The sequence below is a fragment of the Geotrypetes seraphini genome, chromosome 2 (assembly GCF_902459505.1).
Source record: "Geotrypetes seraphini chromosome 2, aGeoSer1.1, whole genome shotgun sequence".
In the NCBI taxonomy this organism is placed as follows: Eukaryota; Metazoa; Chordata; class Amphibia; order Gymnophiona; family Dermophiidae; genus Geotrypetes; species Geotrypetes seraphini.
This window is the reverse complement of record NC_047085.1, coordinates 147731869-147749131: the sequence shown is the minus strand read 5'-3', so window position 1 is coordinate 147749131 and position 17263 is coordinate 147731869. Positions and strand designations below refer to the sequence as shown.

The following is a 17263-nucleotide window of genomic DNA, read 5'->3' as shown; positions in this document are numbered from 1 at the left end:
AGCACTGTCTTGATAATGAACTCTAAAAAGTGGAACTCGGGTCCTTTTTTTATCTTCACACTGACCGCAGTGCACAAACATTCATCACCAGCAGAAATCCAGATACCAGTACTGAATGTCTATGTGGGCATTTTAAAACAGTGCTGATCACAGCAACGGAACAAATAGACTCAAATATGTACACCAACATTCTAAAGTTTGGGCAATAACCATACAAAAATCCTGTAGCGCTTGAAGTCACGCTGCTGAAGGCCAGAGAGCTAAACCTATACACATTTTAAACTTAAGAATTACTTTTCTTTTTTTTTTAACTAAGAAACAATCACAGAAAGTACCGAAAGTGAGCAAGGTCACAGAAAGTACCGAAAGTGAGCAAGGTGTTCAGAAAAGTTTATATTTAACCAAAGATGAAATCAAGGCGACTATACAGCTTCTGACATTTAGAAACTGCAGGTCTCTGCTTCACAGATTATTTCACTTTCCCACCCTTAGAACAATGGTTTCCTTTTCAGTTTTTTTGTATTCTTTAAAACTATCCTCCCCTGCTGCATGCAGAAAGATAGAAGTATGAGATTAGGGGGGTGGGACCTCCTGACTAGCCTTAACATAACTCATGGCCCCCAAATCCTCAGGCATGGTTGCGGGGTGATCGCATTGCTGGCACTGGTCCGGCATGAGGATTCGTTTTTGAATTGACCAGTAATTGGAAGATCATGTGGTGGGAGGCCATCACAGGTCCTCCTCAGGGGTTTCACAGGCAGCACTATCCCTGCTCACACTGTCCCTCCTGCCTGAAGCTGAATTGATTTGTTGCTTGTTTCCTGTTATTTCACAGTGGGAGGAAGAAACCTCAAGGCAAATAAGTCAATATTCAGGTTCTGTTGTGTAAAGGCAAATCGAGGGAGTAGTGGCTTTTGGTGTTAAAAGGCATTATGTGAGATGGTGGTCTAATTGGAGAAGCCCCCATGCTGGGGTGTGGCTTGTTTATGTTTTGGGCAACACATAAATGACCACCTAGATGCAAGGGGGAGGGGAAAAATGGTTCCTTGGTATTACAATAACTCCGATTCATGTAACCCAGTGTCTCGCAAACTTTCTGGCCGGCGGCACGCTAAATCTAGTGCCCCGGCTGGAAGGTACCCGGAAGTGTGTGGATGTCCATCTGGCTGCGACCTGCCGGTGGAGGGATCTGGGAGGTGCAGGGAGAGGAGGAGAGATGCCGGCCAGGAGGAGAGTCATCTGTGCTGGCTGACTTCCTAAAGGACGTGCCTCTCACCGTGAGCACCTGAAATCTCAGGAGGCACACACTGGTGTGCCGCGGCACACAGTTTGTGATACACTGATGTAACCAAACAAACTGTGTCTCTCTTCAAAATCCAAAGCTGTGATTGGGCTTCATTTCTTTGACAAGTTGAGGCAGAGAGGGATACCAGTGCCCGTGACAGTATTAGTATAACACTGATTCAAAGACTTCCTCGACATACCAAGAAACATAAAAAGGATACCTGAATCTATTGCAATGTTGCACCTTCACAATTGCTGGCTGGCTGTGTGTACTTCTACCTCATATGCTACACACTGAGGTAGAGTTTCAGAGTGCCTTGAACTAGCTAGTTCTATTCCGTTTCTGCCTATCTTTTTATATATTTTAATAAATGTATGGTGAGTTGGTTGCTGACTCAGTTCAAGGCCTCATGAAGGTATCACAGGTACAGTAGCAATAAAAATGCAAACAGCCACCACTAACTTTTGAAAAAATACTTAGAACAAATGAAGTAATACTAGGAATACAGCCAAAAAGATGCAGCGAAGATATGTACTAAGACTTGAAAACTAATCTTGGGAGAAGAGCAGAAGGGTTTAAAAACTCAGGTAAAAGAAATCTATAAGGCTTATTATATTTAACTGTCTTTCATTTATGAAACAGTAGTGGTATACTGTACCAAAGGTAAAATACATAGATTATGAGGGAAAAACTAAGCAACCGCAAAAACAAATCCATGGAAAACAGCACAGAAGACGAAAAGATGCAACTCTGACAGACAAAAGCAGACGCATCCACAATGCTAGAAGTGGGTTCTCGACAAGCCCTTGTTTTGTTCAGGCCTGTTAAACACCAGCACCAAGGAACGTTAAAGCAGGAATCCAATGTAAACAATGCAGTAAAACGCAGGGTTGCTATCATTTCCCAACAGGAAGGCACGGCCCATGACAAATCCCTATCTCATCCTAAAGCCCCACCACACTCTAAATGTTTCAGTCACTGCACAGGGACACATGGACTGTTCAGCAGCAGACAGGATATGACCTACCAACTCATGTAACAGACTCTTCAGAGCAATATGAAAGAAAAAAAAAAATCCTACATGCTTTCTCATTTGTTACCTCTGAAGTTAGAGACAAGACCTTACTAAGTACTGCCTTTTGCCACCTACTACAAAGGAATTGCAACAGAGTCAACCCAAAACTTATCCTCTATAATAAAACCCTAAGCGTGCATGCGCACTTAGGATGCTGTGATTCCTGCTGCCGTGATATTTGCTTCCGTGCCACACATGCGCACTGTCTGCCTTCTGCCCCGATCTCCGATGCTGGATGACTTCCTGCGCTGCCGCGATGCCTCTTCTCACCCCCGGACCAGCAAACGGAGCAGCTGTGGTTTCATCTTGCAATCGTGGGGCATTTGCTAGGCCAGTCCACTTTGATAATGCGAGGTGGGCCGGCCTAGCAAAAGCCCCGAGGCTGCTCGGGCTAGCGGATGCTGGATAGAGGGAACAGGGTGCTGCTGGACAGGTAATGATGGACAGGGGGAGCAGGGAAGAGGTGCTGCTGGACAGGGGGCAGGTTAAATGAAGGGAGAAGGGCTGCTGCTGGACAGGGGGATTAGTGAAGGGATGCTGCTGGACAGGGGGGAGGTAAAAGGAAGGGAGAAGGACTACTGCTGGACAGGTTGAGCGGGGAAGGGGTGCTGCTGGACACGGGGGAGGTAAAAGGAAGGGAGAAGGGCTACTGCTGGACAGGGGGAGCAGGCAAGGGGTGGTGGTGGACAGCCGAGGAAAGAGAGAGATAGAAAGAAAGACAGACAGCGGCCAAGGAGAGAGAGAGACAGAAAGAAAGACAGACACACATCTATTCTAGCACCCGTTAATGTAACGGGCTTAAAGACTAATATAGAAATACTACCTGAGAGTGTACAACACTAATCTATATACTGTAGTGTTGTAACACTCAAATGGCAAAAAGGATAATTTTCTGTACAAATTTAAAAAGGGCTCTCTAGGTACCGTGTGCCTCAATGCCCTCTAGTCACCTGGGGAATAGGTGAGGGGTTCTATAAGAGACAAAAATATCTGCAGCATACTTTTGAACAGGCTGCAACACAGGAAGGACAGATACTATTTCTCCTTTTAGAACATAATAGACATACTGTATACTAGATCAGACTGATGGAAGCAGGATACTGTGTTACATGAACCAACAGTGGCCAATCCAGATGAGAAGTACCTGGCACAGAAAACAAAGAATTCGTGTAGAAACTAGCTTTTCAACTTAAAAAAAGTTACAGTACTTTCTAGTCGCGGGAAGGCATGAAACCGCAGCCTATTGCTACGCATCAACCCCAAAAATTCTGTATCTGGCGCCTAAGGTTGTGCGCGTACATTGGTGCCCTTAGCCTATGTAGCGCACAACTTAATTGGCCTAATTATGTCGATAACTGGCAATTAACACTTTTTAACCGATACTGATTGGGACTAATTAAAAGTTATGTGTTAACTCAGAAAATGCAATTCTATAAGAAGTATGCGCCAGTTGCAGTGCACAAATTTGAAAAGGGGACATGGCCAGGGGTGGACCAGAGTGTTCCTAAACGTTAGGTGCATTGTTATAGAATACAACCAATCCGTGCACAACTTAGGTGCAGGTATTTAGGCCTGGTTTTAGCTGGCCTAAATACCTATGCCTAAGTTATAATTTGGACACAGGCGCTAAGTGCGATTCCATAAAACGCAAGTGCACCTTGCAGAATTGTGCTAAGTGCCATTCTAGTCAACAATGATTTTTTAGGAGCCATATATAGAGTATGGCCCCAAGAGTGAACACACTAGTGGCCACGGACTAAAATCAGCCCAAAGCCATTTTCTGCAGCCTGTTCTGCACGGGGTATATTTGCATTACTTCCAGCCTGCCGATGCTGTTACTCTGGCAATGTTATTAATAAAAGACCCAGGGGAAATTCTATCTATAGTGCTGAAAGTCAGGCATCAAAAGGGTCCAATGCTGAGCCTCTTATTCTTTATAGGATGCTCAACATTTATAGAATTGGAGCTCAGGGCACAAGTTACGCCTAACTGTGGGCACAGAAATTATGCCTACAAGAAGCTGGTGTAATTCCCATGCTAAAAGTTAGGCGTGGCCATTATTTTGTGATATCCCTTTTAACTTCTTGGATCGCCTTTGATTTGCCCATGCGCCTCCCATGGGCACGCTCTCATTTGAGATGCACACGAGAAGAGATGGGCATGATTATTAGAAAAGCACACAGATTTCAGATTCATTCGTAACCTTTAATTGGTTTTTATCATTACCTGTTAACAGCACTAATTGATTGCTATTGCCTATTAGCAGCAATCAATTTGCACTCGGATCTGCGTACAAATTCCAGGCCCAATTCTGGGCAACCTATACAGAATCCAGGAGAAAAGATCAACCTTTGAATTTATTTATCTGGGCTTATCTACCCCCACGTTCTAAATAAGCCCTTTACAACACCTAACATACAGAAAAATAATACAAAGAATCTAACTAAACATCCTATTTTTTGTTCCTTATGTCTTTTTCCGAGATGATAAAATTATTCAGATCCCATATGTCTCCAACACCCACCTCCATGGATCCTCCAGCAAATGCCTGTTCAAAAAAGCAAGGTCTTCAACACATTGAGACTAGCAGATCAAAAGGTTAGCAAGCATTTCAGGGGTGGAGCCAGACATCCTTGTTTGGCAGCATTTTAGCACCAACTGTCACCTCTGCCATCCCAGCAAGCAGAAGGCCCTGAATAACTCTGAAGGCAGAGCTACTGTTTTTTTTGTCATCACAAGCTTTAAAAAATCCTGAGAATGTAGTCCTAGCTTAATCCGCTTTGATATGGATGTACTGTAATACAGTGCTCTTCCCCGAAATCTGTGCAAGTCAGGTGTCATGACGGAGTAGCCGGGTAGGGGCACAGTATGCACAGTATGATAAATTTTTTTTGTTACTGTTAGCCAAGTAGTGAATCTCCTCATAAAGGCAGTTAACAAATTCCAACCAATCAATAAACAAATAAAAACAGCAGGGTGATGCTCCCATTCAAATGGTCCTGAGGAAAAACAGTCACCATATGCAATCCACCATCATCTGCCTCTTCTCCCATTTTTGTACTCAAACTTTTCAAGCTGCTCTGCAATTTAAGGTGGACGTTTACAAAGGTGTGCAGACTAAATGCTGAACCGCCCACAGGACCCATGTATCCTCCTTCTTTCTCTATTTTTCTCAGCGCCTTTCCCTGCTCATCTGTGCTTCTTTCTTACCTCCCTCTGCTCCTGATGCACCCGAGACCCTTTAATGTGACCTTATATAAAAAATGGTTTGCCCACCCATTGTCTTAACAAAGTGACAATAGCTTGAATCCTCAAACTCTCTACCTGTATTTTTTGGGAGGGGGCTTTTTGGCTTCCATTATTAGACCACATCTCATTTAAGGTTTCATACTTATGCAGAAGGCAGTGGGGCTTAAGCCTGCAGCTACCAAGGGTAGCTAAAACTGGGCTGAGAATTGGATATGGATGTTCTGTTCCATAGTATGGCTGCAAACCGTGTTCTGTTCTATTCTGCCTGCACAATTTTCTTTCAGGACCTATCTGTACCTATGCCACCCCTCCCCCTTTGTTTTGACCTTGCTTGTGTGGAGAGCAAAGCACATGCGCGGATCACAGCTACAGGCAAAATGGATGGGCTGCAGTGATCCGTGGGGTCGGTGTGGGGCATGCGTCCGATCAAATGATTTGCATGAGGACTGTATAGTGAATCGGTCGCCCAGCAAGACTCGGCCACGGATTGCCCAACAACGGTGAGCTTAGTGAATCTAGGCCTAAAAACAACTCTCAAAAGCTCCCTTACTTCAGTCATCAGCATAAAAACCAAACCTCTGGTATATTAAATTTAAACAGTCTTCTGTTTTCAAAAGTTTCTCAAAAATTTCAAAAACCAACTGTGTAGTTATTTTCTAATTTCCATACTCTCTTAAATATTGAAAAGTTTCAAATTGAGGCAATATGCTTTAAAACCAAAGTGGAGATAATGTACTTATCTTTGTACAAGTCATGTAGTACAGTATCCCTCAATATCTATCAACCAATAACAGTTCCACTTCCAACAGCTTCACCTACTCCTAACAACTGCCACCCAGCAAATGGAGTTAGAAACGTACCAGCATAAGACCTCCCTGGCCTAGGAATTGGGAGACACACCAGCATAAGACCAAAACTAACCCACCAGGAGAAATTGCCCCCAGAGTTTGCTCGCTGGGGAGAGATGGTACTCTAGTACTAGTCACCCCATGAGGGGCAAGTAATATGGTAATAATAATTTAATAATTTATTTTTTGTATACCGCCATACCCAGGGAGTTCTAGGCGGTTCACAACAAATAGAAGAGTTACATACAGTGCAGTTGAAAACCAAGAAGAACATAACAAGTCAATCAAAGGGTCAAAACTAGTTTACATTGACAATTTAAGTGAAGGAGAGGCTAATACAGAGCACATACGGTATGTACTGTAAGAGTACAATTGAATTTATGAGAGGGGGGAACAAAGCATATTGTATGAGAGGGAGGGGGAAAAAGTAAAGAAAGGTGGGCCGTGTTGAGGGGGGGAGGGGAGAGTTAGGGATTTGGTCTGATGCAAAGGAAGAGTGTTTGATCTGTTTTCTAATGTGGAGAGGGGGAGCGTTAAGGCGGAAGAGGGGAGCATTAAGGATTTGGTCCATTAAGGATTTGGTCCATCAACCTGGGATGGTTGAAATATTGTTCAGGCATATATATATATATATATAGACGTGGGGGTGGGTTTCTGAAAGCTTGAAAACAAGTGTTTGTGAACAGTGGATTCAAAACCAACTTTATCTGTGTTAAAACTAAAGAATGAGAGGGATTTCTGTCTGCCACTTAGCTGACTGCAAGAGATTTGTATCCAATTTGTGAAAGTCACATGGCTGAGTGTGCAGAGAGGTTTGGTTAACACCCCATGCAAATTATGCACTCCAGGATGAACATTCAGACACATGGGTGAAATGCTATGCATTTTAAGATATTATTTCGTGAGTGGGAATAAAGCTTGTGGGCTCAAATGAATGTGAGGATATGAACTGAGCAGAGCTGAATCGGAATAGCAGAAGTAGAAATCCACTCTCCATGAGTTCAAAGGAGTGAGAAAATAGTAGGAAGGCAAGTGCAGCAGTTGAGAACTGGCTCTGAAGAATCTATAGTCTAGATTCACTAAGCAAACTGATTGGTTTGCGATCCAATTTTCCTGACCCGATTCACTAACTTCTGTGCCAATCCAATTCCGATCTGTGCATGCAAATGTAGGCAGCCAGAGATTCACTTTAAAAAAAAAAAGAGGGATACCGACTGGGATGACTGATCAAGTTTATTAGGATTTTATATACCGCCTATCAAGGTTATCTAAGCGGTTTTTACAATCAGGTACTCAAAATAAGCGACTGGGACCTGCCTTCTGCCGCCCTGCTTCTTTGTTCTCTGTCCCAGGCTTGCAAAGAAAAAACAGTAGAACAGCACTGGAGGCAAGAAGGTGAAAGGTCAAAAGTGCGCGCCGACAACCCAGCGCAGACAACTGAGCGCAAGGCGGAAGCGCACCGAAGAAAAAGTATTTTAAAGGGCTCTGACGAGGAGTGTGGGGGGGGAGTGTGGGGGAGAACCCCCCCTTTACTTAACAGAGATCGTGCCGGCGTTGTGGGGGGTTTGGAGGGTTGTAACCCCCACATTATACTGAAAACTTTACTTTATCCCTAAAAAAGAGGGAAAAAGTTGTTTCCAGTAAATGAATCGGTCGGCCCACCTCCAATCACCCACGGATCGGAAGGTTAGTGAATCTAGCCCTATGAATTTACACTGTATAGAGTCAAACCTGTGCTTTATGCTCATTTGGAAAACAGACCTGTTCTGCTCCCATGTTATGTGGGTGTTTCAAGATAAGTGTTTGTAATAGATGATAAGTAATGTGTGCTCTGTGAACTTAAATTCTCAGAGGGTTTTGCTTCCACAGAGCATAAGCCCCCCACCTTCTCCAGTCTGGGAGAGAGCAGTGGCCATATTGCAGAACACATGGCTAGAGAAAATCTGAGTGTAGCTTTATTCTCCCACCAGGTTTTTCCCTTTAGTTCTAATAATCTATTACAGCTTAGGTTTTTATCTAAGTCTGGAGAATGGTGTCATCTCCACAAGGTGGAAACTCCCAGCTTCACTCTGATATGCTGGTAGAGTAAGAAGATATGTGACAGGCTCAAGCTGCATTGAATCCATCTAATTGTAAGCTTGTTTTTGCTTCATTATTAAAGAAACTGTTCAATCAATTCAAAGTCTGGCTGGTGACACCAAGACTACAGAATTAGGGGTTGGCTGAATAGGAACCTTTTACAGTGGCCAATATAACTCAGAGGAGTCCTTGCTTTCAGCACAAAGACCTGAGATCTTTACAGTGAGCTGTAGCTGTATATCCCTCGTATTAAGTCAACTCGACTACTGTAACATCGTCTACTTAGCAATCCCCCAAAATAATATGCGACAATTACAACTAATGCAAAACACTGCGGTCAGACTAATCTTCGGTCTAAAGAAGTTCGATCACGTGACACCATATTTCAAACAGCTACACTGGTTGCCGATGGAAGCTCGTGTAAAGTTTAAATTCGCCTGCCTCTGTTTTAAAGTTTTCTACGGTCTAACCCCTAAATACATCACTGACCTATTCTCCTTCTCAGCCAACAAACACAAGAGAAGTTCCCACTCGCACTTCGTTTCTCCCCCGGTTAGAGGATGCAAACTTAAAAAACACCATGAGCATCTTCTCTCACATCAGGCTGCTCTATGGGGTAAAGACCTAGAACAACTCCTATTGCCCACCACTTATGAGGTATTCAGGAAACGCCTCAAAACCCACCTATTCCTGAAATACCTAGACAGTTGACCCACTTCCCTCTTTCCCCTCCCTTGCCCTTTCTCCCCATTGTTCCCCACATCCCTTAAGTTAATTCAACTTGTACGTCAACTCAACTTGTACTCCACTAATCTTTTGTAAACTGCATAGAACTTAACGGTATTGCGGTATATAAACTGTTATTATTATTATTATAATGTGATTTAGTCAGCACAAGACCTCTAAATGGAAAACTCTGTCATAGGCTGACTCGAAGCTCTTTTTAGAGCTGGTATGCTGTGTACTTGCAGAGGTGTACCACTAGGGGCATTCTTGAAGAGGCAAATCAGCAGCCCTTGGGAGCAGAGAGCTCATGGCAGAAAAGCACCACCTCTTGTAAGTAGGGCTCAAGGCAAGCGGCCTTTGGGAGCAGCAGTGCCTGAGAAGAGAAGATGCAGCCTTTTAGGGGGAGCCCTGGTAATGGTGATTGCAGGAGGGAAGGCTACTGGACTGCGAACCAGCACTAGTAGCCCAATAGAGCTGCCAGGGCACTAGGGTGCAATTGGAGACTAGCGGTGGAAGTGGAGGGCTCTTGGGAGGGCCAGGGTCCTCAGATCTAAGGGATAACCAATGAGGATGCCATAGGGACAAGCCCACCAGCCAGGAAGGGCAGCCCCCACCTACCCCTAAGAGCTTCCATGGATTGGGTGAGAACTTGGGGACTGGGCAAGGGTGGATTGGAAAGGGAAGGAGGGAGCTAGGTACACAGCCATGCTCACTTATTGACTAAGCTAAGAAGCTTGAGAGGAGCATAAAAACACAGGATTGGTAGCCAGAACTGAGAGAAGCAAAAAGGGTTTTGGAACTGCTGAATTTGAACTGAGAGTTAAAGGTTCAAGACACTACAAACAAAGGGTTTAAACATCTGAGTAGTATATAACCTCTGTTGAATTAACTGCACTAGTATTGGTTTAAGTATGGAAGTGTTGGGATTGTTGAAAGCTATTCCTGACAATTTGTTTTATGATTAGGCCTATGGGCATAGTTCAAATCAGTTTCATTTATTAGCCAAACTTGTTCACAGAAGCTTTTTTGGATTTTTCCTGGGGGGAGAAGAGGGTGAACCCACCTGCTAACATTTCCCCAGGTGGAGGTTCTGAGCGCTGATCGAGTGAGGGACCGACGGAGACTTCCTTCAGGAGACTCCAGTCCCGGACCCAGAGCTGCCCTGAAGGGGGCATCACATATACATATATATTATATAGGTTAAGACAACTCCTTTGAGTTTGTTAACAAATCTGTAACTTTTTGAACCCTTTATATGATCTATTTATAGATATAGGTTAGAGAGGTAGAGTGTTAGATCACTGGTGTACCAGTCCTCTATCCACATTTTAAGCTGTCTTAAGCAGGGCTGGTCTTAGGCAATGGCAACAGCAGCTGCACACAGCGCCCTGCACCCCCAGCACATCTGTCCCCCGACTTGGAAGTTTCATATGCTGTTGGCCTCCAAAACCAGAGCCTCCTCACTACTGCGTCCAACCCTTGCAGAAGCAGGAAGAGACATCAAAAAGGGGTGGGACGCAGCAGGGAGAGTTCTGCAGCCAAGATATGAAAATCACTACGGCTGCCTTCCACTAAAAAATGGATGTAAATTATAACCAGAAATCAGGTGACATTTGCCATGAGTGCAGACTTTGCCTCTAATCATATGTAGGAGGGTGTGGCAGGGCCTCAGAATTGCAAAGACCGGCCCTGGTCTTCAGGTATGCATAACGTGACGATACATCCTGTTTTGAATGGGACCATCCCGTTTTTAGGCTGTCCCGTTGTCCTGAAGCACAGCTTTGGGATGCTGAAATGTGCCATTTTCAGAGGCCCGACGCCGAAATGTTCCGTTTTCAGGGGCCCACCACACCCCCTCCCCAGTACTTTTTTAATCCTGGCGGCTGCCTCCTGATGTCTTCCTGCAGCAGCAGAGCGGCGCACCTGCCTGGTTCTACTCCGCTCACGCCATTCATTGAGCAGTACGGAACCAGGTACGCTGATTAAAAAAAAAAAAAGGTACCCAGGGGGTCTGGGGTACAGGGGAGGTACCAGTGCTCTCCCATTCCGGGGAAAAAAATTAATGGTCATGTTAGGTATACAGTACTACAGCAGCAGAACACCCACATGGCATTTTGTGTAACGGGCAACCCAGCAGACGCCCAACTGTCTAGTTATCTTAGAGAAAAATCAGAGGGAGCTGAAGTTGCTTCAACTGCCAATTTCAAACATTTTTTTCCCTAGGATTTTTGCTTTCAATGGGACTCTTCCTGCTGGCTGAGTTCATATGCACCTAAAGTACAGAGAACTGGCTTTCAACTTCAGAAAAAGGGAGGGGGTGCATGAAGGAACACCAAAGACAAACATAGCTAAGCTTGCCGGTTTATATAGTACAGTTTATTATTTTTTGAACTGCCTTTCAGTAAGGAGACGCGGCTTTGCAGTTAAGCAACCACGAAACCAACAATCTCCTCCTCCCCGGTCAAACGTTCCCCACTGAGGGGTGGGAGGGGGCTTGGGCTGGGCGGGAACAGGGCGGGGCTCGGCTCACGCGCTTCCTTTAAAGCCTTTGCAACACTACCAGCTTGCGTTCAGTTGTCCTCGCAGTTCTGGTAGCTTGGCTTGTCAATTAGCTGTTAATATTTCACCGGCTGATTATCACGAGCTAGGCCTCCTTTAGCCTCGTCTCAATCAAATCAGGAGGGGGAAAATGTCTAGTGTGAAATACGGCTGTTAATACTTGCTTACATTCATTTCACCCAAACACTCCAGAAACTCGGGAGAGTTAGTTATAGGGGTTTCCCCACTCGGCAGCAAAGTTCAGGTACATCTGGCCTGAAGTTGCTATACAGCATGCATTGCATTAAAGCCATTCGCTTTAATTAATAAAACTCTTCTTTCCTAGCTTGTATGTCTGCGGTTGAAGTCCCAGACTCGAAAATAAGCTCAATCTGTGCGATTTTGTGTGCCTGTGAATAAGCACAAAGGCTAAGCATGAACATTGTCACTTTGGTTACTCAAGACTGTGAAAAGTTAAGGCCGGTCACTTCACGTGCAAAGATTTTCCCATCGATCGATAATTCTTCATTCTACTTTTTTCATCTGAGCCCATTACAATTTCAGTCATCCAAACATGTCAAAAAATATGACACTACCCCCTGTCATTTTATTTTACTCGTCAGAAACAATGCCTTAAAGTTACTAGTTAAACTGAAATCCAGGAAGTTGCTACGGGTCCAAATATATATTAATGTAGCTGGGCAAAGGTTTTATTATTAACTCAGCTAATAGGAAAACGGGAGAGTTATTACTGTACGGGACTTTCCATCCTAGTTTTGCTTCCCTTCTCTCATGTATTAACAAGTGGCGAAACCAGTTGTCTCACTGCCTGTTGTTTAAATATCCCACAGTGCAGGCAGTCTTGGCATAACCATCAAAAACAAGGCTAGGGTTTTAAATTACAAAAGGGAAAAAAAAAAAAATCAAAGGAAGTCAGTTTTCTGACATTTTGCACTTTTTTTTTCCATTGAGAACCAAAACAAAGGGTTAATCTCGCAAACCCCCGGGGTTTCTTTGTCCTTCGAACAGTTCTTTCTAGCATCTGTGAATAATTTCTTCTTATCTGTCAGAATTTATTCCTCCCTCCCTTCCTTCCTGTGACTTTAGTTTCGTCTTCCAACTTGTTCGATTTTCAGCTGTGATTGATGAATACGCAGAAAGTTGTTCACATGGTGGTCGTATTAAAAAAAACGAAAAAAAAAAAAAACCACATCACATTACTTAGCGTGCTGGTTTGTTTTATTGGGTTGGTTTTTTTTTTTGGAGGGGGGGTAAATGAAACAGTTAATAACTGAATACTTGGGTTCAAAACTTGCCCCAGAGAGACGGGAGACTACCCAATAATGGGGCCAGCAGTACCCCACCGAACAAGAAAAAAGCAATACTCTTTGTACCACAAATCCATACAGGCAATCACATCACACAGCCCTCAAGAATTTACCAGGAAAAAAAAAAAAAAAAAAAACCCCGTCCAACTTACAGCATGGAAAAGCGGTCACGAACAAAGGAAGCTCGAAGGATTTCCATTCCCTATAAACACTTCTCACAGGCCCGACTGCCTCGTATTAAAGGACAAGGAAAAGTCCCGGGAAAGAAGGAACAACTTCCAGCCTCCCGATCTCCTGAAAACCAGACGCTGGAGCTCTGAACATTTTGTGGGAAAACATCAGTGGCTGTTATGCCCTCTTCCTGCTTGTAAGCAAACAAAGAACCTTCCCTGTCCCACACACTGCTCAGAGATCTGGTTTGGGGTTTCGTTTTTAAGAGAGAGAAAAAGCACTAAGCATTTCCCTTAAGATTACAGTCTGAGAAGGTTCACTTAAACCGAGGAGAAACAAAAGACAAAGCATGGAGCTAAAAGGCAAAGTTTGGACAGCCTGTAGTGTGACAGCGTGCATCTGGGGGCAGCTTTCTCTTTTACTGCACGTCTTAAAAATGCTTTTCTCCACCTCCAAGGGAACGTAATGTTAATTCAAAGTTATATTCGTGTTTATACTTATTTATTTTGAAGCAGGAGCAAAAAAAAAAAAAAAATCGGGTCTCTTGTCACAACTATGTTTCTCTGGCTGGCAGTTACGTCCCCCTAGTAACCCAAACAAAGTCGCACGCTTACCTTTTTTCGTTTTCATCTTGTTTGACCTCGATCTAAATAAAAAAAGGAAAAAAAAAAAAAAGTCCCGGCAAAAATGGACTTCAAAACCCCGCTTTATCCCTAAATGTCTCTTTTCTTATCCTGACGAGAAGGGGGGGGGGGGAAGTGCTGGAGCAAAAGTGGTGGTCCCAGCAGACAGGAGTCTTAAACTCAGCCGCCTCGTTCTTGGCAGCGACACAATGAAAGTGCCCGGTTCCTTGGCGTCCTTTCCCGTCGAGTTTAAGATTGGGCTCAGATTCTTAAACCAGTTCCGTTGTTATGGGGGCTGGGTTGTTGGGTTTTTTTTTTGCCCCTGATCACCAGCCCGTCCTCCTTTCCCTTGCCTCGTGGAGTGAGAGGATCTAGTAATAGTAGTAGAAGGTGCATGAGGTGTTCCTTCCTCCCCCTCCCCCTCCCCGGCAGTCACTGTTAGTAAAAGCCGAGCCGCCCTCCCCCGGCTGCTCACTGTTGCCAGACACAGACACACACAACATAAGGGCAACGAATGAGCTGGTGCCCTCCTTCCCTCCCCCGCTAGAGGGGGGGGGGGCGGCTGGCACTGTTGCTCCCACCTCCGGCAGATATTTTTTTTTTTTTTCTTCTGGCCAGACAGCCGTTTGATCATTAAACTGAAGCAGGAGAAGGCAGCGTGTGTTTGTTTCTTTTCTCTTTTTTTTTTTTTTTTTTTGACAGCTGCCCTCGATTTCGCCTCTTGTTGATACCGGATGATCCACCCACTCACAACTGCGAAGCAAGAGGAAAGAAAAGTAATGTAAAGAGAAGGATTGGGGGAGGGGGGAGGAGGACTTTCAAAAGACTGTCATTAAACTTGCATTCTTGCATCTCCCTCCTCCTTCTAGAGAGATGGCAGAGTGCCTTTATACAGTATATTATTATTGCCACCGTAGCAGACGGACTTGAGTTCCGGGAGGGCTTTAGTTGCAAGTTTAGTGCCTGCCAGCGGTTGTCTTTTTTTTTTTTTTTCTCACAACACTCTACTTGCAAGGGTTGAACTTAAAATAGGGAAGAAAGAAACTTTGTAAACTGCTAATTATATTTGATCTATTTTATTTGCTTTCTGAATTGCGGTTATGATGCCTGGGGTACTTGGGGGGGGGGATGATCCTGGTCGATTCATTTTGCAAAAATAATAATGCTGATTAAAAAAAAATAACCCAAAATAACCAAGCTTCCAATTGATCTGATTGCTGTTTAGAAAAAAAAAACCCGAACAAAGAAAGTCGGGGGAGACTTTGCATTCATAGCTCTTCTTTTCAAACGGGTAGAAGAACAAACAACTTTTGTTCAGTTGCAGGGCAACTTTGTGGCAGTTTGGACTGGAGCCGTTGCAGCAGGGTGTAGGAAGCGGCGTCCTTGATTGCAGAGAGCAGGAGGAGGGGCATTTGGGTAATAAGTGATGAGTGCAGCTCGGCCTCAGCTGCTGCAGAGGGAGGATCCGCCTTTGGCTTTCCTTCCTGCATTTTTTTTTCCGCCAAGAGGGTGGTGGTTGGTGCTAGGGTTCAGGAATTGGCGGCTCATATCCGGAGTGTGCACAAGGGCCAAAGCACAGTCATTCCTGACTCAGACTGAGCTCACAAGAGAAGTTGCTTTTGTTTTCCCGCTGGAAAAAAAAAAGACCAAAAGAGTAAAACCTTTCGTCACGGTCCTTGCTTAGCTACTGCTTCACAGAACAAGATGTGGCTGAGCCTAGATTGACCCAAATACCCACCCCTTAAACTATGAGCTATGGAGAAGATATATTTGCTTCCTGTGGCTTTAAAAAATTAATATTAGCAAGCAATGCTTTGGTCGCACTGCTGCAAGCCGCTCCCCTCCCCAGCACCCACTCCCCCGCCCAACAGCAAAGTACCCCTTGAGGGAAGTCTCCCCCTTGTTTTATGCATCCATGAGTTTCTGCTTTTCCAAAACCAGTAGCTTGGTGCAAAGCCAAAATCTTCAGCTTTACATCCCTTCAATTAACTTTCAGGCCTCTTAGTCTACAGCTTTCTCCCCCCCCAAAAAAAAAAAATATATATATATATATATAATTAATTAATTAATTAAAAAATTATAATAATTAAACTCAACGATTTGGTTCATCCCACAAACATCTATAAAAATGCAGAAAAAAAGAATGTGCTCAGGACCATGTGTTTTGCTTAGACTGTGCTGTTGTTTGCTGTCCCCAAGAACCTGTCACCCTAGCTGACTTCTTAGTCTTGTTTAATGGGAAGGTCTTGCCTTAATGTTTGTTTCCTCTAGTACTGTGGCTGTTTCCTCTTTGTGTCTTCCATTAATCTGTGTGCATTTTTATAATGCTGAACTATTTCTTTATTCACATATGTTGAGTTTCTTATAACAAAATTACAAAAGACTGAAAGGCATTGACAAAATAGAGCAGGGAAAAAATTATTTACAATGTCCAACGTGACCACGGACAAGAGGACACGGACTGAAGCTAAGGGGGGACAAGTCCGGGACAAATGTCAGGAAGTTCTGCTTCACGCAGCGAGTGGTGGACACCTGGAATGCTCTCCCAGAGGAGGTTATTGCAGAATTCACTGTTCTAGGATTCAAAAGCAAATTAGATGCACATCTCCTTACGAGAGGCATAGAGGGATATGGGTGACTAAAATTACGCCAGGTGTACACCTGACTGGGCCTCCGCATGTGCGGATCACCGGACTCGATGGACCGTAGGTCTGATCCGGAGATGGCAGTTCTTATGTTCTTAATGATAAATATAGTAGACACTGCTGTTGCATATGAGGGGGAAAAAACATGCCGGTTACATTAACATGTCCTGTGTATATTGATCCAAAGTAGACAAACACCTCTTCCTGGAAGATTCCAACAGAAGTTCATTTGGAGTGGAGGAGTGGCCCATTGGTTTAAGCAGCTGCCTCAGCACCTTGAGGTTCTGAGTTCAATTCCTACTGCTACTCATTGTGACTCTGGGCAAATCACTTAACACATCATTACCCCAGGTACCTGTCTGAAATATGTAAAACAATTTGATTGTAATCACAAAGAAAAAGCAGTATATCAAGTTCCATACCCTTTTTCTGTACGATTATACTTCCTGTCAAGGTAGTAGACATATTCCACTCCAAGGCAGCATTGTCTTTCCAACTGTTGATTTCAAGTTTAATGCTGAGTTACCGTATTTTCACGCAAATAACACGCACCCGTATAAAACGCGCACACGTGTATAGCGCGCAGAAATCACGATGATAAGCACAAAAACTTTGGTATAACGCGCTCACGATTATACCGCGCATGCTGCCCGACTCTCCGTTCACCCCCCTGACTTCCGTGCACTGCCCCGCCTC

At 44.2% G+C, this 17263-nt stretch overlaps 1 protein-coding gene across 3 annotated transcripts in view; it reads right to left on the bottom strand.

The window, feature by feature from the left end:
• TGIF1 (TGFB induced factor homeobox 1) overlaps positions 1-14811 on the bottom strand; it is a 36210-nt gene extending 21399 nt beyond the window's left edge. The window contains exon 1 of one of the 3 annotated variants that reach the window (XM_033934620.1): positions 13914-14811. In XM_033934620.1, coding sequence (XP_033790511.1) covers positions 13914-13929 — 16 coding nt within the window. In that variant the 5' untranslated portion in view covers positions 13930-14811. Of the gene's footprint in view, positions 1-4804; positions 4925-13280; positions 13774-13913 lie in introns of those variants that run through there. The other 2 variants (XM_033934622.1, XM_033934621.1) reach the window with 2 other exon arrangements.
• Between the last annotated feature and the right edge of the window lie 2452 nt (positions 14812-17263).